The 19,028-nt window shown below is 36.0% G+C and overlaps 2 protein-coding genes across 3 annotated transcripts in view; both read right to left on the minus strand.

Annotated features, from left to right (window-relative positions):
- sulf2a (sulfatase 2a) overlaps positions 1-1,212 on the minus strand; it is a 49,789-nt gene extending 48,577 nt beyond the window's left edge. The window contains exon 1 of one of the 2 annotated variants that reach the window (XM_051123216.1): positions 933-1,212. The gene's annotated coding sequence lies outside the window, so the exon portion shown is untranslated. The remainder of the gene's footprint in view (positions 1-932) is intronic. The other variant, XM_051123215.1, reaches the window with a different exon arrangement.
- Positions 1,213-13,163: 11,951 nt separating this feature from the next.
- On the minus strand, positions 13,164-16,875 carry timm17a (translocase of inner mitochondrial membrane 17 homolog A (yeast)). Its single transcript, XM_051122627.1, has 6 exons — positions 16,736-16,875; positions 16,033-16,132; positions 15,864-15,927; positions 14,333-14,461; positions 14,091-14,201; positions 13,164-13,996 (listed from the first exon to the last, which is right to left on the minus strand). Exons 1-6 carry the CDS (start codon positions 16,759-16,761, stop codon positions 13,926-13,928), a joined length of 501 nt encoding a protein of 166 aa, XP_050978584.1. The 5' UTR covers positions 16,762-16,875; the 3' UTR covers positions 13,164-13,925.
- Between the last annotated feature and the right edge of the window lie 2,153 nt (positions 16,876-19,028).

A 19,028-nucleotide genomic window follows, 5' to 3' on the forward strand; every position in this document is an offset into this window, starting at 1 on the left:
TTGGTCTGTCAGACAGAGGTCCCAAATGAGTAGTTTCACTCAGCTCTAAAGTTACTGCTGATCTACTTTTAAGAAATCTTATAAGAACATGCTTTGGGTGTATTGTGTAAGGAGGTCCAAAATGATTGAAAATCATTATGATGTAAACTGAATTAAAAAAAAAAAAAACGTAATCCTGCAGACAGAAACAAATATGCGGCATTGACCACATTAACTCATCTGTACAGGTCTGATGCACTAAATGTCTCAGGACCCGGTCCACAGTTCTGGTTCAGACAGCAGAAGAGGAAAAGGAGGCCAGTTGTTATGGGGCTGAGCGGAGACAGAGTGTACATTAAATAATGAATGACTAAGGCACAGATCTCTCAGCCCCCATCACCTTTGTCATTACCTCATATCCTCACACAGCAAACACCAGCACATGCTCACTGATGCATATTTTACCCAGCGAATCTCTACCACTCCAAACATCAGAGACCTGCTTGACCCGGAGAGCAGTTCTTCACCATCAAAAATGCAACATGAGTCATGTAGCATTTTAAAGGAGTGACGACAGACTCTTGTTAAAGTCCTTAAAAGGGCCAAAATCATGCACAAACCCAACTCATACGCTGTAAGCACCAGTTCAGACGAAGAGTATGAGGGACGAACGTTTGAGATATGAACTATGGAGACACCAATATGAAGAGACTGAGAAGACTAGAAGAAACAAACTATCTGAATCTCTCCAGACATCAATTCAGAAAAAAAAAGCATTTTAGGAGCATCCAAGAAAAATGAATATAAAATTGAAGCCATTTCAGATATACATTGTTATAATCTAGAGAGCGTGGAAAATGATAATCCGCTTTAACAATGGAGGAATATACCTGTGCATCCATTACTGACAGAGGTGGTGGTACAAAGCAATAATTAAAGACAAAGGCACGTACCTCACTGATGCCCACCTCTGAATCCTTCGTGAACTACAGGAGGCGTTAAAGTCAGGGATATGAAGATCCGTCACCTGTTCGGTCTTGGCCAGACCACCTCTGACTCGACTCCCCCTCTGCCAGGCGTACAAGTGGGCTCTCTCATAGCCGGTCCCCTGATATAGACACACGGAGAGGTGAAAGGAAGGAGGCGTGGTTCCATAGCAGATAAATAAAAGAGGGCGGGAAGGAAAGAAGTCCCTCAATCTACAATTCAATATCGTCCACTCCCCTCTCTTGTTGTGTCTCTTTTCCTCTCTCACACAGTTACTCTTCCCCTCATGCATATTAACACGTCCCTGTTTCCCCTTATTCTCCCACACACATGGGGGAAACTCTATCACTCTCTCTCTATCTCTCTTTTGCGCTCTTCGAACTCCGTTTTTTCCACTCTTTCTGGGCTCTCTGAGCTGGTATTCATCCGGCGGCAGTGTGACTGAATCAGGGCAGCTCTGGCCATCTGTTGGAGCCTCAGAGTTTCACCTATTCACATGGGTTCTAAAGCTGCGGGTCTGGCAGCGACGAGAGAAAAGAAGGGGTGGGGATAAGGGATCAATCTTAGAGCAGGAGGGCAGGGGACTGGATCGCCGGGTACAGAGACAGTATTTATTAGGCTGGCAACTATCAGAAGCACTGGAGAGCAGAGGGCTGTTAACAGGGGCACGAACAAACTGCAAAGTTGAGTGCTCCAAGAAACAACTGCCAAAAAAAAGTGAGACAATTAGATGCATACAAATGAACTTAGAGGCATAAATAAACACAAGTATTTAAAGATATTTAAATTAATACATATTTAAATTAAAATTAAATCTTTCATCCAAAGTGACTTCATTCAGGAGCCAACAAGTTGCAGTATTGTTGGGTTAAAGTCGAGTAAAATAAAACAGACACTACATATATAGAAAGTGTTTTGGGTTATGGTCTCTCTTCTCTGGCAGCATCTGTTGGGCTAGTCTGTTTGGTGTGTTCCACACGTCGGCGGGAGTTTTCCCGATTCAGTGTGTTCAACATGCTGAATCGGCGTCGGGCCCATCGGTCCCTTTGAGGGAATTGAGAACCCTGGATGCCTAGTTTCGCGAACGAGTCAGTGCTGGAGAATTAAAGCGAAAGTGATGAAAACGAATGAGTAAATGAATCTTACCCAAGCATTCCAGTATCTGTATATTAATAGGCCAACATGAGCTGCTTAAAATAAAGTTATCAACATAACTTATATTCAGAATAGTAAGCAAACGTGGCTTTGTTTACGTTTATCTTTGTTTCGGTTAGTTTGGGCTGTAGTCTGTTCAAGCACAGTATTTTTTTGTCTAGACGCTTTTGTCACCGCTAGTTCTTTGAAGTCGGCTTGGTGTGTGCCGGCCTTTAAAGGGATAGTTCACCCAAAAAATACAATTCTGTCATTAACCCTTTCACACGTGAGTTTAAAATATTCTAGCTGAGCCCCCAGGGTGAGTTTTTTTTTAGGCGACCATTATTTAGAACTTATCGCCTTATTGTTTCCATGGCGGCGCGTCGTGTTTGTCACGTGACACAACGCAGCCACAATAGCGCTGTATGACACATGTATCACTTTTATATAGTTTTTCCCTTTTTATTATTAATATTCACAAACGTGCTCACTGTATTATGAAATATCTAATATTCCGATTCCGAAATATGTGCAAGTAAATGTATTTGGAGGTTTAAACACTTTTATAATGAGTGGGTTAGTTGATCTATGCCGAGTGATGGGCGCCGCCATGTTAGTTCTCACTGTTAATTGCTCACCCTCATGTCGTTCCAAACCCATAAGACCTTCGTTTGTCTTCGAACACAAATTAAGACCACAGTCAAGGTCCAGAACGGTACCAAGAACATAGACAATATAGGTCCATGTGACATTAGTGGTTCAACCATAATTTTATGAAGTTATAAGAATACTTTTTGTTGTGCAAAAAAATAAAATAACTTATTCAATAATCCTCGTCAGCATCTTGGAGAGTCCCACAACGTGTTCTACATCAGAAGCACCACGTGCATGCGTTGTTTATGTGCAGATCGAAGCCTGCACATGCGTCATGGTATTCTCCAAAATGGCGCTAGGGTGACGCAAAGGAGACGAAATGTTGAATAAAATTGTTATTTTAGTTTTTATGTATATAGAAAGTATTCTCGTAGCTTCATAACATTATGGTTGAACCGTTGATGTAACATGGACTATTTTAACAATGCCCTTACTTCCTTTCTGGGACTTGAACGTGTCAGTTGCGTTTCTGTCTATACAGGGTCAGAAAGCTCTCGGATTTCATCAAAAATATCTTAATTTGTATTCCGAAGATGAACGAAGGTCTTACGTGTTTGGAACGACATGAGGGTGAGTAATTAATGATAGAGTTTTGGTTGGCGTGAAGGCCTTGTGGGCAGTGCGCCAACATACGGCGCTGTTACGCTACAGGCGTCCCGTGTTCGAATCCTGACTTGAGGACCTTTCCTGATCCCGCCCCTATCTCTCTCCCACTTCACTTCCTGTCCATACTGATCTGTCCTGTCACAATAAAGGCTAAAAATGCCAAAAATAAATCTTAAAAAAAAAGAATTTTCATTTTGGATGAACTAACCCTTTAATAGCTAATAAGTTATCATTAAAAAATCAATTTCCCTAATTTGAAGAAATTAATAGGATTTTTATTATTAGGATTGTTGCACTCTATAGCAACGCCCAGAACACCACAGCAACCACCTAGCAACAGAAGAAAAAAAGAAACACGTCTAATCATGTTATTCATCAACACAGAGTCACGTTACGTGAAACGATAAACAAAACACCCGCAGAAGCCACACACTTGCCTGCTCACCCATCCAGTGCAGGCGTCTCTCACATCTCAGTGATAATGTCACCCACGTGCACATTGGTTCACTGGCAGCTGCCATTTCTCACAATAAAAGTGCCAGTGTCACGTATCCTGTTCCCTCAGGAGCCCCGCACGGAAATCAGTCACTGTCTTTGGGACGCTCTTATGATGGATGCCTCTGTTTATTTGCGTTCGCAGGTTATTTATTTGCACAGAGGCACAAACGATCAGAGGAAGGGGACATCTAATCACTCATCCACCCCCTTCCACACATACTGTATATCTCAGGGGCTGCAGGCAGCATCTCTAATGATACTGAAACTATTGCAGTCAAACAAGTAAAGTTTTCTCTCTGTTTTGTGGGGAAATTAACATCAAGAAATGGACTAAATTTGATTCATAACAAGAAAGGAGTTTATTTGTGTTTGCTAGGTCTGCATTGTGATCAAGTGCCAACAATACAGCTAACTTCAATCTTTTTCTAATAAAATGATTTTGATCAGAACAATATTTAGTTTTACACAGATGTGTATTTGAAACTGCCCGAATCCATGTGGTTTTAGTATCCAAGCTGTACTAGCTGAACTGCCTTGCAGGTGATTGAAATCACATGTCAGTCACTAATTATCATTTCTGATCACAGATTTAATGAAGGAAGAGACACAATAGTCAGTGAGATGAGCAGCTGGAACAGCCCCTGAGACAAACATGTTGCTCTAAAGAGGAGATGACATGTGCAGACACACTGAATGGAAAGACATGATTTATTAATGCATGTTCTCCCAAGAGGAATGACATGTCTGGATTGAGATCCTGTGAGATTTTGGCCCGTCTCAGCCTGGAGATGGAGAGGTGAACAGGTGTCAGTGATGTCATTCCTCCTGAGGACACAGTTTGTTGTACTTTTCTTCATGACAGTAATCAATAACCAGATCCCACACAAAAATGTGAGACCTCCTCTGAGTAGGTTTGGAAAAGGCATTTCTGGTTTCTGGTTTATAAGTTGAAAACACTTGAAAACTACTAATGTTTCCAATGATCTCATGAACGTTTTGATCTAAAGGCATTTAAAAAATAATATTTACATCTTTAACACAGAGACACAAGAGACTTTTTAAATATTTTTTTTATATATTTTTTCTTTATATGAGCAATATCACATAAGTAGCAGTGCAATATGGCTGTATCGGCATGGTTGAGATTCACACGGCGTGCAGATATACAGCCATATCGCACGGCTACAAGCATAATATTGTTTTTATACAACAGTTCAATGACATGACTGTCTTCAAAAACCTCTTTTCTGTCAACTACTTCCTTCCACCATAGATTCAAATCTCAGTTTCACAGTTTAACGGCTGAGCCCAAGCCTCCGCTGCTAATTTGAAAATGTCACTTTAGAACTAGGCTCTTAAAATTTTTTTTTGTCTAAATGATTTTATAAAGAACCTTTAACATCTGAAGAGCCTTTCTGTTTTACAAATGTTTTTATTGTGGCGGAAGAAGGTTCTTCAGATTATGAAAAGGTAAGAAAGAGATGGTTCTTTAAAGAACCTTTGACTGAATGGTTGCTTGTGGTACCAAAAATGGTTCTTTTATGGCGTCAGTGTGAAGAACCTTTTAAAGCACCTTTATTCACTCGCTCACTGTATTATGTATAATGAGAGAGAAAGTGTGTTACCTGCACCTGATACAGCATTCATTCTTCAGCTCAGTCTCATATACACAATAAAACATTAGTTTGAATGTCCGCTTTTCATCTGTTAAGGGTGATTTCCGATGACAGTGCTGCTCAGTGCATTGTTGTTGGTGAAAGTAAAAAGGCAGGGCGAGCAGAGCTCATTTGCATTTAAAGGAACAGTCCCTCAGAATGGGATGATTTTTGCAGAGCTCATTTTGACAAGGTAAAAAGGGTGCTGTTTTACACTACCATTAAGAATTTTTTAATTGAGTATATTATAGACTATAATTATATATATATTATATTATAGACCCTAAAGAATCATATCAACTTGTGGAAAATGGGCATCCGATGACCCCTTTAAGACTACACTCTGTGACACAAAAACAGTGTATTTATAAAATTAAAATGGTGAAATGGTTAGAGCTCTGTTATCACCAGAATATTGCACTCCTTTCAGCCAGTCAGATTCAAAGACCAGAAAGAACTGTTGTATAAAATGGCATATTTAATTTTTTATTATAAAATATGTTATTGGAAAATAAAAAATTATAAAATGTCATTAAAATGAAATGTTTTACTATGAATTATTATAAAATAAAAAAACTGATTTGCTTTATAAAGAGTTATATATTATATTATATAGTATATATATTTAAAATATTAAATATATATACTATATAGTACTATATAGTATCTTATAATGCTATATATAGTATTATATTTTAAAGGAGGAAGTTGGACAAAAGGAATGAAAAGCAGGCCTAGATACGGTTTAAAAAACATTCCATATAAGTAACATGAAGACAGATTAAAGAACATGAAAAAAATAATAAATAAGTAAAAGCCATGGATAAAAAACAGTTCCACCTGGATTTTGAATAACCACTGGCCTTCATTTAAAAGCCACATTTAGTTCCCGTGGGCACGGTTGTTTGCTCGGCAAATAAATAAGGCGGAATAATGTTTACTCTGATTTTCCGAAAAGGACGGCAATGTTCCATCCTGCTGGGCCATTGTCCTTGGCAAGGACTCCACATTGAAATGAATGTGTTTCTCTCCATGCAGTGTGTTCCTCACTGATAAAAACGTCTGCTGTCAGCTCCGGTTTGAGAAGGAGAAGACTTTGTGCAAATTAGACCAACCCCTCTCTACCTCTGAAAGCAGTCCATTCTCTATGGGCATTTTATTTTGTTCAGGCCTGAATCCCTCCTCCATCACCCCGCATTGCCTCTTCAAAACTGCTCCTCTTTTATTCCTGACGGCTCAAAGAGCGTCTCTATCCATCGGTTGATGCCCTTGTGATCACCATGGCTACCTTAAGGAAGGAGCTGCTGCCCATTACAATGGACTTGAATGGTGGTGTCTTAAACATCGAGGGACAACACATAGGTTTGAGTGGCATGCGGATTTACTACTAATCCATTCCTCCTGTAGGTCAATGTATAGCGAGTTATGGAATAGCAGTAAACTCATTCTGATAGTTAATGCAATTTAAATTTATAGGAATAATTCAGAGTTCAATACAAGACATAATCAGCAATGTTAAGGGGTGAGCGATATGACCAAAATCTTATATATGCTACACGATATGAGTCATTTTATTTCACAGTAATATAATAACACAACATAGTTATTTTTGCTTTAAATACGATATCAGCATTTTTGATACCATAGAAATTTCATCATTCTTGTCGTCAGTGTCAATATTAGAAAAAACTAATACTAGTAAACAGTCAGCAGTTATAAAAGAATAAGAAAGTAATTACACAATTACATAAATAATAAATACAGGGCTCTACAGTGTGACCATTTTAGTCTTATTTGTAAGATCACGATGAACTGAGATGAATGTCAGCATTTAATGATTTTAAGAGAGTTTGTAAATGAGATATTCATTTAATACAACAGTTCAATAAAAAAGAAGTTAATATTAAATGACTTACATTGTCTGACTATAACACTATTGCCTGATTTTGCTCTATTTCGTTGTCAAAAAAAAGAAGTTTGAAACAAAGTCACAACTGAGCCGCTGCACATCTCCATTCAAACACAGTGTTGTTTCCTTTATGAATGAACGTGCATTTTAAAATGAATCTAGTGAGTCAATGATTCAGTTTCCCATTAATAATGAGTAAATTTAGCCGTTCGAACGAATCAGATGAATGAATTATTCAGTAATTAAATCAGTGACTTGCCGCCACCTACTGGCACTTTTAGTTTTATTTTTAAAGGATTCTTTCAGTTATTTAAGTCATTTAATATTTCTATATTCAAAATTGTTTATTTAAAACATTAATCTCAACATGCATTTATGAATTTGATTTAAATTTGACATAAAAGTTGACATACTTGACTTGTTCCTAAATTTTTTAAGTTAAGAGCACAAGTGCAAAAAAAAAGTAAGCATAGAGCCCATATATAATTTGTATAAAGTAGTCAAATGTATAAAAACACTGCATATTCTTCGCTGTGTAAATTAAATAATATAAAATAATATTATATATTATAATAATATAATATACATAATACAATAATATAATATATAATATTACATGCACCTTGCAGAATATTATTAAATTGATTAATATTAATATAAAGTTACAAAAGTATATCCAATATACTGTTACACATGTGTTTTCTTTCTCAGCTTTTTGTTTTCACTTAAGACCTAAACTACGGTTTACGAGGATACTTGCAAAGACAAGTATTTTGACTCAGCAAGTATGAAAACAATTGATGATGAAAGACAATTTTTTGGCAATTTATAAATCTCGGTCAAGACATGTATGGGAAACGTTAATCTCTGTATGGTTATTTTAATCTTTAGATCGATTGTGAAAGGTTATTTAAAATATTTTTGAACAGCTCGAATAATACAGATGTTTTAACAGAAAAATCATATAAGTGCTGTTATACAATTACAAGCCACACATTTCTGCTTTTAAAGCCTCTAAAAATTGGCCCCACTCACTTCCATTGTAAGTGACTCACTGTAACCTTGATTTTTGCTTTTTAAAAGAAATAAGGAAATAGGCAAAATTATTTCTTCTGGTAATTAACATTATGCCACAAAAGCTGTCAGTAAAATACTTCTTGAATTAGTCTACAAGCAAAACTCTTGCATGTCGGCATGACACAGAAGTGAATGCAGTCACTTTCAAAAGTTGGGTTACAAAAGCCTAGAGTAGTGCTCTGCATACCAAGACCTCATTAAATGCACAGCATTCCACCAAACATCTGAGGGTCATTATCACCAACAGTGATAATGTCTATTGTACATCATGCTGTCATGTCTAATGTATTCCGTCTTATTTATTTTTTCCGCTTGCCACTGTTCACACGGCAGACTCTGATTATTCACATAAATAGTTAATATGACATTTATGAACTGCCGTTTATTCCTTGCAATTGCCTGCAAGCCTCACATCTGTAAAAATGGTCTGTAATTCTCCCAGGATGTGAAGGACAGAGCAGAAGAGTGATAAAAACACGGAGAAAATTTAAATATGGCAGATTTATGATATTCAGTGATTAAAACTGGACACAAATGCATCACTGAGACATTCGGAGATGTCAGTGTTTTGCTGTTAACAATCTTCTCTGAAGATAAAAAGCTGACTGGATCCACTGAAGAACAATAAAATCATGATCATTATTAGGCACCAATATTGAACAAGTACAGTTGAAGTCAAAAGTTTACATACACCTTGCAGAATCTGCAAAATGTTAATTATTTTACCGAAATAGGGATCATACAAAATGCATGTTATTTTTTTTATTTAGTACTGACCTGAATGAGATATTTCACATAAAAGATGTTGACATATAGTCCACGAGAGAAAATAATAGTTGAATTTATAAAAGTGACCCTGTATAAAAGTTTACATACACTTGATTCGTAATACCGTGTTGTTACCTGAATGATCCACAGCTGTTTTTTTTTTTTTTTTTTGTTTTTTTTTTAGTGATAGTTGTTTATCATGTGTCCCTTGTTTGTCCTGAACAGTTGAACTGCCCTCTGTTCTTCAGAAAAGTCCCACAGATTCTTTGGTTCTTCAGCATTTTGGTGTATTTGAACCCTTTCCAACAATGACTGTATGATTTTTAAAATCCATCTTTTCACACTAAGGACAACTGAGGGACTCGTATGCAACTATTACAGAAGGTTCAATTGCTCACTGATACTTCAGAAGGAAAACTGATGCATTAAGAGCCAGGGGTGTAAACTTTTGAACGGAATAAGAATGTGTACATTTTTCTTATTTTGCCTAAATATCATGTTTTTTGTCATTAAGTACTGCCCTTTAGAAGCTACAGAAGATACTTACATGTTTCCCAAAAGACAAAATAAGTTACATTTACCCTGACCTTTAATCCAAAAGTTTTCACCCCCCAGCTCTTAATGCTTAATGGAAAGAGTTCAAATACACAAAAATACTGAAAGACCAAAAAAAATTGTGGGACCTAAAGCAATGTTCTTTTGAAGAATGGGGGCAAACAAGGACATGAACATCTCATGAACAACTATCACTAAACAAAAAACAAAACAAAAAAAAAAAAAAAAAAACACAGCTGTGGATCATTCAGGTAACAACACATTATTAAGAATCAAGTGCATGTAAACTTTTAAAGCATAGGGCCTCAAGTGAGAAAACATTAAATTAAAAGTATTTTTAATAGCTTGTTACTTTGCAGGCCTCACAGATGGACAGAGAGGTCTGAGATTGTTGCAGTAGCATCTATACGTCATTCTGTAAGCGTTCGCCTATAACTTAAAATGCCACATGCACTCTCTCCTCTTCATTCAGACAAACCACATCTCCGACAACACACAAAGTTTTTGGAGTCTTTCAACCAAACATCTTGAGTGCCTGGCCAGAGCTTGTTCAATGCTCTTGTATACAATCAAGAAAGCTTCGCTCCCACAGTGGCTTCAAAAGCCCTGAATTAATAATCGCAGCACTTTTTAGGAGCTATGTAGATTAGCAACCAGTCATGTTCGCTGCCTTAAATTATTAATGAGCTGTTTGCACCACAAGTTGACCTTCCTTCTGATGCTGCTGTCTCCAAACAAGCTCGCAAGCAGTGTGAGGTAAAGCGCCAAGGCTTTTTATAGGAGACATGCTTTTACTGAATGAGAAGGATTGGAGCGAAAATAAAATGGAATTGCAGAAGTCAAGCCAAACCACTTGGACCTGTGAATGTTGAGGTAAAAGGTCAAAGAAAATGACTTATAAAGGGACGTCAACCGGCATGGCTAAAAAGACACAGAAGCAAAAAAACCCTGAATGACAAAAAACAACAAAACCAATGAAAACAGCAGGTTGAATGTCCAATTTTCAAAGGAAAACGTGTCTGCTAGAATGCCTTTTGTCCAGCAACATGCTAAGAGAATGAAAAGGAATAAACACACTGAATTTTCTCTCATCAGAAATAAACACATTTGTAAATATGCAACATAATTAACCTCCTCGTGTTAATAAGCAGTGTTGGGGAAAGTTACTTTTAAAAGTAATGCATTACAATATTGAGTTACTCCCTAAAAAAGTAACTAATTACAATACTTAGTTACTTTTTATAGAAAGTAATGCGTTACTTTACTTTCGCGTTACTTTTTAAATCTGGGCAGGGTTTGCTTATTTGTTTTTAATATAAAAAACTTCTATTTTTGGCAAATGTAAAAGCCTTTTCACACCAAAAGCCGCAGGCTTTGAGAAAAGTAAAGTACGGTTAGTATGGTTAAATTGGATCATCGAAGGTCGGCAGCAAAGACATCGGTTAATAAAATGGGATTAAATGCATAAAGGATATTTGTATTATTTAACATATTTAATTATTGCAGGTTTGCATCATATTCTGAGTTGAATTTCACTGTTTTTATTCATTTTGAGGAATACTAAATCTGTTTTTAGTGAGTGAGATGAATTAATGCATGTTCACATTTATTCTAGAACTAACAATTCTCCCGATTTCTCTCAACATGGGGACAAGACAGCTTTTACTCAATAAATGGGGGGAAAAGTAACTGGCGTTACTTATTTGAAAAAAGTAACTCAGATATTTTCTTGTCAATTAAAAACCCTGGTGAACAAAACAGCATATGCTGGTAGGTATGTTTTGATGCTGGGATGCTGGTTAGGTATGTTTTGATGCTGGTTTAAGCTGGTCCTTTGCTGGTTTATGCTGGTCTTAGCTGGTCATGTTGCTGGTCAAGGACCATCTTAAACCAGCAAAGGACCAGTATAAACCAGCAAAGGACCAGCATAAACCAGCAAAGGACCAGCTTAAACCAGCATCAAAACATACCTAACCAGCATCCCAACATCAAAACATACCTAAAAGCATATGCTGGTTTTTTCACCAGGGAAGTAATGCGTTACTTTACTAGTTACTTGGAAAAGGTAATAATATTACGTAACTCGCCTTACTTGTAATGCGTTACCCCCAACACTGTTAATAAGTATAATCCCCACCACTCCAAATCAATGAAACTGAACTGAAGAAAACTCACATATTTTGCTAATTATTGCTGCTGAAAATGGTCAATTATTGTCATGTTTTGGGCTGTACTAATCGGTCAGACCGGGAAGAACATTTGGAGTAATATAGACTGCCAAAAGTTATAACAAATCAAGGAGAAGAGTGCAACAAAATTCCTTTGTGGTTGGCCAGACTGAACCAGTATTTCCAAGGGCAAGAATTCTGACAACATTCGTGTTTGTTCTTATCATCCCTGGTGAAAAAAACAGCATATGCTGGTAGGTATGTTTTGATGCTGGAATGCTGGTTAGGTAGGATTTGATGCTGGTTTAAGCTGGTCCTTTGCTGGTTTATGCTGGTCCTTAGCTGGTTTAAGCTGGTCATGTTGCTGGTCAAGGACCAGCATGAACCAGCAAAGAACCAGCTTAAACCAGCATCAAAACCTACCTAACCAGCATTCCAGGGCGCTGTTCGTTCCATGAATCATACGCAGAAATTCATGTATATTACACCAGCATAAACCAGCTAAGGACCAGCTTAAACCAGCACCAAAACCTACCTAACTGCTGTTTTTTCAACAGGGTTTATATGTGGGTGTAACGTTACTTGTAAACACTGACAAAAGTAACTTTTAGCTGACGTTTAAACGTTTCTCCCAATAACACTCTTTTTTTTTCAATCAAACGTTCTCTAGAACCAAATACAATTGAGGACTCAAAGCTAAATCTGAATGGCTATTTTTAATATATATTTAAAAACAAAATATAGGCCTATAAGCTGCCCTTGACGTGCAAACATTTTTCTGACATCAGGAAGTTACAGAAATGTAGATATTCTTGCAGTTTATTTCAGTTGATTGTCTTTTTGACAGCTGTTATTTTTCATTTTTTTTTGTCAAAAGCTCAATGAAACTTAAATTTCTCCTTACAACTAATGTATTTAATTGATGTGTCTTACATTTTTATTTCTGTCTCCACATCAGCTTATTTGGTGACATTAGTCAAATCTAGATTTTAACGTTACAATTTCTCTGCATCAAGTCTATACCTCCCTCTAGTGGACAATATTACTACCTTTTTTATTTAGTTTTACTCAGGAGATAACCTTGTTAACCTTGCTAATCTTGTCTGTAAAAGTACTACAGACAAGCAATTACCATTTTCATTGGGAAATACTGAATTTCACACAGAGACGTCGTAGTAGTAATAACTAGTTTATTTACGATGTTTTTCAGCCTAATTTGGCTCATATATCAACCAGAAGACAATTAATTCTGTCCATTCATAAACCTTTTCTTCTCCTTTGTGATCCTAACATTCACTGTAGAGAAATACTTAAAGTACAATACAGCATAACATCTCGTTTTACTTCTAGAAAATAAATAGCTAATTCAAAAAGTAAACTGTGAAGGAATATATTCTGCAAGAGAAGGTTTGGCATGGAACAGTCAATAAAAATCTCCAATATGTATATATGATCTTGTTGAGGCCCATGAGAAAGTTTACATTAAGGCAAACAATCAGTGCACAGGCATGTATTAAACTCTTACGCACACCCACACACAGAATGATATTAACACATTCACACACACATACGCGCAACAAACACACTTTGTACAGCCAATTAATTAGGGCTCAATGCGAACAACCTAGCATGACTTAAACAGTATACCTATTGCTTCAGCAAGCATTTCCAGCTGCGTCAGCAACAAAATGAGAAAATAAAATGTTTGACTTAAATAGAGTGACCCACAGACCAATATCAAAGCTGAGATTAGCAAAAGGCATACTGAAAACAAACGCAACGACAGGAACAATAGTGTTTGCCCTTCATATTCCCTTCGTCATAGTCATTTGTGGTTGGCGGCATGCTCTGTTGATGAATGAGGTCCACACTGTAACTTCAGTGTCTTAGATGAGTTCATGGAATAAGAAAAGGCCTTGAGTTTTAAAGGGCTCCTCATTGGTACTGTCTGTAGTCTCCGAATGATGAAGCAGGCATGGGAGCGGGTTCTTCTGCAAACTGTGGGCCTGTAGAGAAAATAGGACATTTTGATTTTTACTTATGAATATTCACATTTTTCTAAGTTTTCTTCAGTTTCAGAGGATGATTTTGAACACTTACCAGTTGGGAATTGCGCTGAGGCGAACCTTGTAAGAAGAATTCCTGCACCTTCTATTAATGCAAGCAGTATACCTCCCATTGCAGCAGAGCCAACCATGGCCACTGGCCCATCTGATATGAGACAAAAGAACAATACCACAAACATAAATGCAGGTTTTTTTTTTTCAAGAATAAAAAGATGAAGTATGCACTGTTAATATTTATTAACATCATTATCCATATTGCTCTGGGATTTGACTTACTTCTTGCTGCTAAAATGGCTCCTGTCATGGCTCCACTTGTGATTGAGTTCCAAGGGTCTTCTTTGCCCCTCACCTTCACCAGCCCACAATCAATCATGGAGAAGAGGCCACCCCACACAGCAAAGCTTCCTAATGATGACAAACATTTGTATTTTGTAATATATTTTAAAGTAAAGCCAAGATGTATGAAGCAGACAATGTAAAAAAAAAAAAAAAAAAAAAAAAAAAAAAAAATGTTGGGAAAAAAAGACAAATAAAAAAAATTTGCTAATCAGACATAGTTTTTTTAAGGATTCTTTGACGAACAGAAAAATTCAAAGATCAGCATTTATCTGAAATAAAAAGCTTGTGTAACATTATACCATTTAAAAGCTTGGAGTAAGTATATATACATACTATATATATTTTTGGGAAAAAGAAATTAATAGAAATAGAAATAAATACTTTTATTTAGCAAGGATACTATAAAATGATGATAAAGGCATTTCTAATGTTACAAAAGATTTCTATTTCAGATAAATACTGTTCTTCTGAATTTTCTATTCATCAAAGAAACCTGAAAGAATTTCTACTCAGCTGTTTTCAACATAATAATAATGATAAATGTTTTTTTAACAGCAAATCAGAATATTACAATGATTTCTGAAGGATCATGAGACTAGAGTAATAATGCTAAAAATTCAGCTTTGGAATCACAGGAATAAATTACCTTTTAAAATAAATTAAAATAGAAAACAATTATTTTAAACAGTAAAAATATTTAAAAGTTTTACTATTTTTGCTGTACTTTGGAACAAATGCAGGCTTGGTAAGCAGAAGAGACTTCTTTAAAAAACTAAAAATCTTACTGTTAAAAAACTTTTGACTGGTACTGTATATATAAACAAATAAAGAAATAATTATTAAATTTACACACATACAGACACATATATGTTGAAGAAGAATTTTTAAAGTATATTATTAACCCCAAAGACCACTAATGCAGACAAGGTCAACCATACACTACTTTTCAAAAGTTTGGGGATAGCAAGATTTTCTTTTTTTGTTTTAACTCAAACCAAAAATTACAGTAAATACCTTTAGAATGTTATAATGTTAAAAGGATTTAAAAAAAAAGGTTTAAAATATATAAATGCATCTCCAACGATCAAAAAGTCTTAAAACAAAATAAATCACAGTTTCTACATTAAATATTAAGCAGAACTGTTATCACCATTAATTATAATAAGAAATGTTTTTGAGCACTAAATCAGCATATTAGAATGATTTCTAAAGGATCACGTGACACTAAAGACTAGAGTAATGCCTGCTGAAAATTTTTAAATAAAAAAGTATTTTAAAAATTTAATAATATTTCACAGTATTTCTGTTTTTTTTGTACTTTGTACAAATAAACAGCACCTTGGTTTAACTTTCAAACACATTTAAAAAAAAAATCTTACTGAACCCTAAACAGTTCAGTTTTTCAGAGTGTATCACTCTGCATACATGTGGCAATCATGTGATGGATAACCTTTGAACTCTTCATTACCTCCTAGTTGTGGAGCTCTGGTCCTTATAGCTGTCAAGCTACCCCTCATTCTGTGACTCATTCCCTAAAACAATGAAAAACAAAAACAATGACATCTTGGACCCAAGAAGTACTACACGCAGTTACTTAAAGCAGCATCACTGTATCAGCAACATGAAGAATCACTCACAGAAGGAGAGTTTCTAAAGCCTTTGACGGCCTGAAAGATCCCTCCACCGATGGCCCCCATGGTGAACGCACCCCCACAGTCGTCCACTATCCTCCAGGGGCTGAAAAATAAGAGGTCATGATGATAAAAACAATAATAGTACATAAAAATCATCTTTCCTGCTAACAACCCTTGCAAAAAAGTACTAACACAGTTTAAAAACAACAACATGGTATTAAATGGACCACCCCTAAAATTACTCATTTTTGTACTATATATAACAATGTCGACAAGTGTTATAAAAAATAAATATATGCCATTATTTTAATGCTTATGCTTTCACGTCTTACTACTAGCCAGATTCCACTGACCTGTAACTGACGTTATATGTTAGCAGAAATAATAAACATTGTTTTTTTAACAGTTTAACCATTTAAACAATATATACTATTAGTAAACATAATAAAAGAACAAAATAAACTGATCAAGGATACCGGCAGAACAAGGTCATGTGCTTGACTGACAGCATGAAGCCTTCACTGAAGGACATCACGCTTAGCAGTGATTATCAAACCGACCATATTGCGATAATTCGAGCACGAAACAGCCTGACAATTAATTGTACTGTATAAATAATAAAGACTATTTAACAGATATACCAGCAAAAATAAAAAATTAAATAAAAATGCATAAAACAATAAGTTGTTTGAGCCTATCGGCTTACCATGGTTCCCTCGCGTACTCCTCCATTTTGTTCTTTTCCTGTTCGAACTGACGTAATCACCCACGTGCTGTTCCTGCGGATTACGTCAGGTTGTCCGCGTGTTCTTTTGCGGTGTCGTTCTTTGTGCTCCTTGTACAGAGGACCCTCTAGTGGCAGTATTTCTACCAACTACAACCATTTAAACTGAGATAATAAGCAAAGGACTCCAAAATGTGTGTCCACTAGAAGGTATAATGGCCCCCACACATTGTTTTCACCAGGGATTAGCCTAAACAAGTAAAATCTTGGCGTAATTGTGCTTTTAAATTTAGCAGTTGCTCATTTTGACTTGTAATTAAGATTATATGTCACAATTATGCCTCACAATTCCCATGTTATATTTTGTTGAGTGTTGTCAAGTGGCTAATAAGACTGAGCTTGTCCTTTATAGCTTCTTTGGGCCTGGATGAGGTGGAGGAACATTATAAATTAGTAAATGGCTCTGCGTTAAAAGATCTCTCTCTCTTCCTCATGTCGCCTTCAAGTCATTGCTCTGAGTCCGACAGGCTGTTGGCTACGTTTCCATTATTAGGAAGGGGAAAGGAATGAGAAGCAGACTGAGCCTGCATTGAGAAATTACCAAATATAGACATTTCAGCAGTGCGGAGGGTTAGTCTGGGGCAATCAAAATATAAACTAGCTTGCTTCAATTCCAATCAGCTTTCAAACTCTGAGGAAGTCCACTTCTCAAGGGCTCTAAAAAATGATGAACAACAGACCTTTGCAATTCAGTAATCTGTGCTTTACTTTAAATGCAATAACCACCTGCTATTTATTTGAAGAGTATAATTCTACGAGAAAAGATTTTTAGGTTGTAACCCATGACCAGATTGGATGTCATTTGCAGTGTTACCTCACAAGTAGGCTTAAAGATAAAAAGCGTGTTCTTGTGTTGTTCTGTTTCTTTGACCGTCCTACATAGCCTTCATGTATAGTTCTTTATTCTAGTGACCAAATGAGCTAAGCAGAATTACGTGGCATTTGCAACAATGCATTAGGTCACTGACTTTTCCATGCCCAAGGAACTCATTGTAACTCTGGATGCATGCTACAGCCCTTTATTAGGATCTGTGTGATCATGTGAAGAGCTGTTCACTAACACTGGAATCATTCTATCTATGGCTCTGATCTGGACTCTAAAAGTTTTACTGCGTTTTTATGTCCTCATAAAAAGACTGAAATTAATACAATTTCTTAGAATTGCATTAGGTTCTGTGAATAACCTTGAAGGAATAGTCATCATTTACTCCTTCATTTACTCGTTACAAAACTACAACTTAATTTTTTTTTTTGTGAAGAAGATATGTTGACTGAATTTTCATTTTTGGGTAGAGTACCGCTTTACAGAATTACCTTGATGTTAACAGATGTGTGTTAACTAATACTAATTAATACTAATTCTAAACTAATACTACTTTCTAGTACATGAAGTACGTTAGTTAAAGCTATATAGAAATATAAATGAACCAAAACTAATAAAATTTACTAAAGCACAGCAAAAGTACTAAAACATTAACTGAAAACTAAAACAGAAAATATAAAAGCTGATTTACGCTTATATATATATATATATATATATATATATATATATACACAGTGGCATGTAAAAGTTTGGGAACCCCTTGCCGAATCTGTGAAAATGTGAATAATTGTAACAAAATAAGAGAGATCATTAAAAATGCATGATATTTTTTATTTATTACTGTCCTGAGAAAGATCCTGAGTAAGCATCTTTTTCACAATTGAGGGACTCATACACAACTATTAAAAAAGGTTACACTTTACACTAAACATTCACTGATGCTCCAGAACTAAACACGATGCATGAAGACCCAAGGGGTGAAAACTTTTGAACAGGATGAAGATGTAATTTTCTGTTTTGTTAAAATATCTCCCCCATTTAGTACTGCCCTTTGGAAGCAAGAGAAGATACTTGCATGTTTCCCAGAAGACAAATTAAGTACAATTTACCTTGATCTTCAAATTCAAAAAGTTTTCAACCCCCAGCTCTTAATGCATCATGTTAATTTCTGGAGCATAAGTGAATGTTTGAACCTTTTTTAATAGTTGTGTTTGAGTCCCTCAATTGTCCTTATGTCCTCAGTGTGAAAAGATGGATCTCAAAATCATACAGTCACTGCTGGAAAGGGTTAAAATATGCAAAAGACAAGATACTCATGAACAACCATCACAAAACAAAAAAGGTAACCACACACAGTATTAAGAACCAAGGGTTCCCAAACTTTTGCAGGGG

The sequence above is a fragment of the Labeo rohita genome, chromosome 11, assembly GCF_022985175.1.
Source record: "Labeo rohita strain BAU-BD-2019 chromosome 11, IGBB_LRoh.1.0, whole genome shotgun sequence".
NCBI classification, from domain to species: domain Eukaryota; kingdom Metazoa; phylum Chordata; class Actinopteri; order Cypriniformes; family Cyprinidae; genus Labeo; species Labeo rohita.

Excerpts from the sequence above, each read along its gene's own strand:
- timm17a (XM_051122627.1), bottom strand. The coding sequence starts at position 16,761 with ATGGAGGAGTACGCGAGGGAACCATG. Across the intron at positions 15,928-16,032 it reads GCTTTAGAAACTCTCCTTCT|GGAATGAGTCACAGAATGAG; the intron begins GTGAGTGATTCT and ends TCATTGTTTTAG. Across the intron at positions 13,997-14,090 it reads CTCAGCGCAATTCCCAACTG|GCCCACAGTTTGCAGAAGAA; the intron begins GTAAGTGTTCAA and ends TTTTCTCTACAG.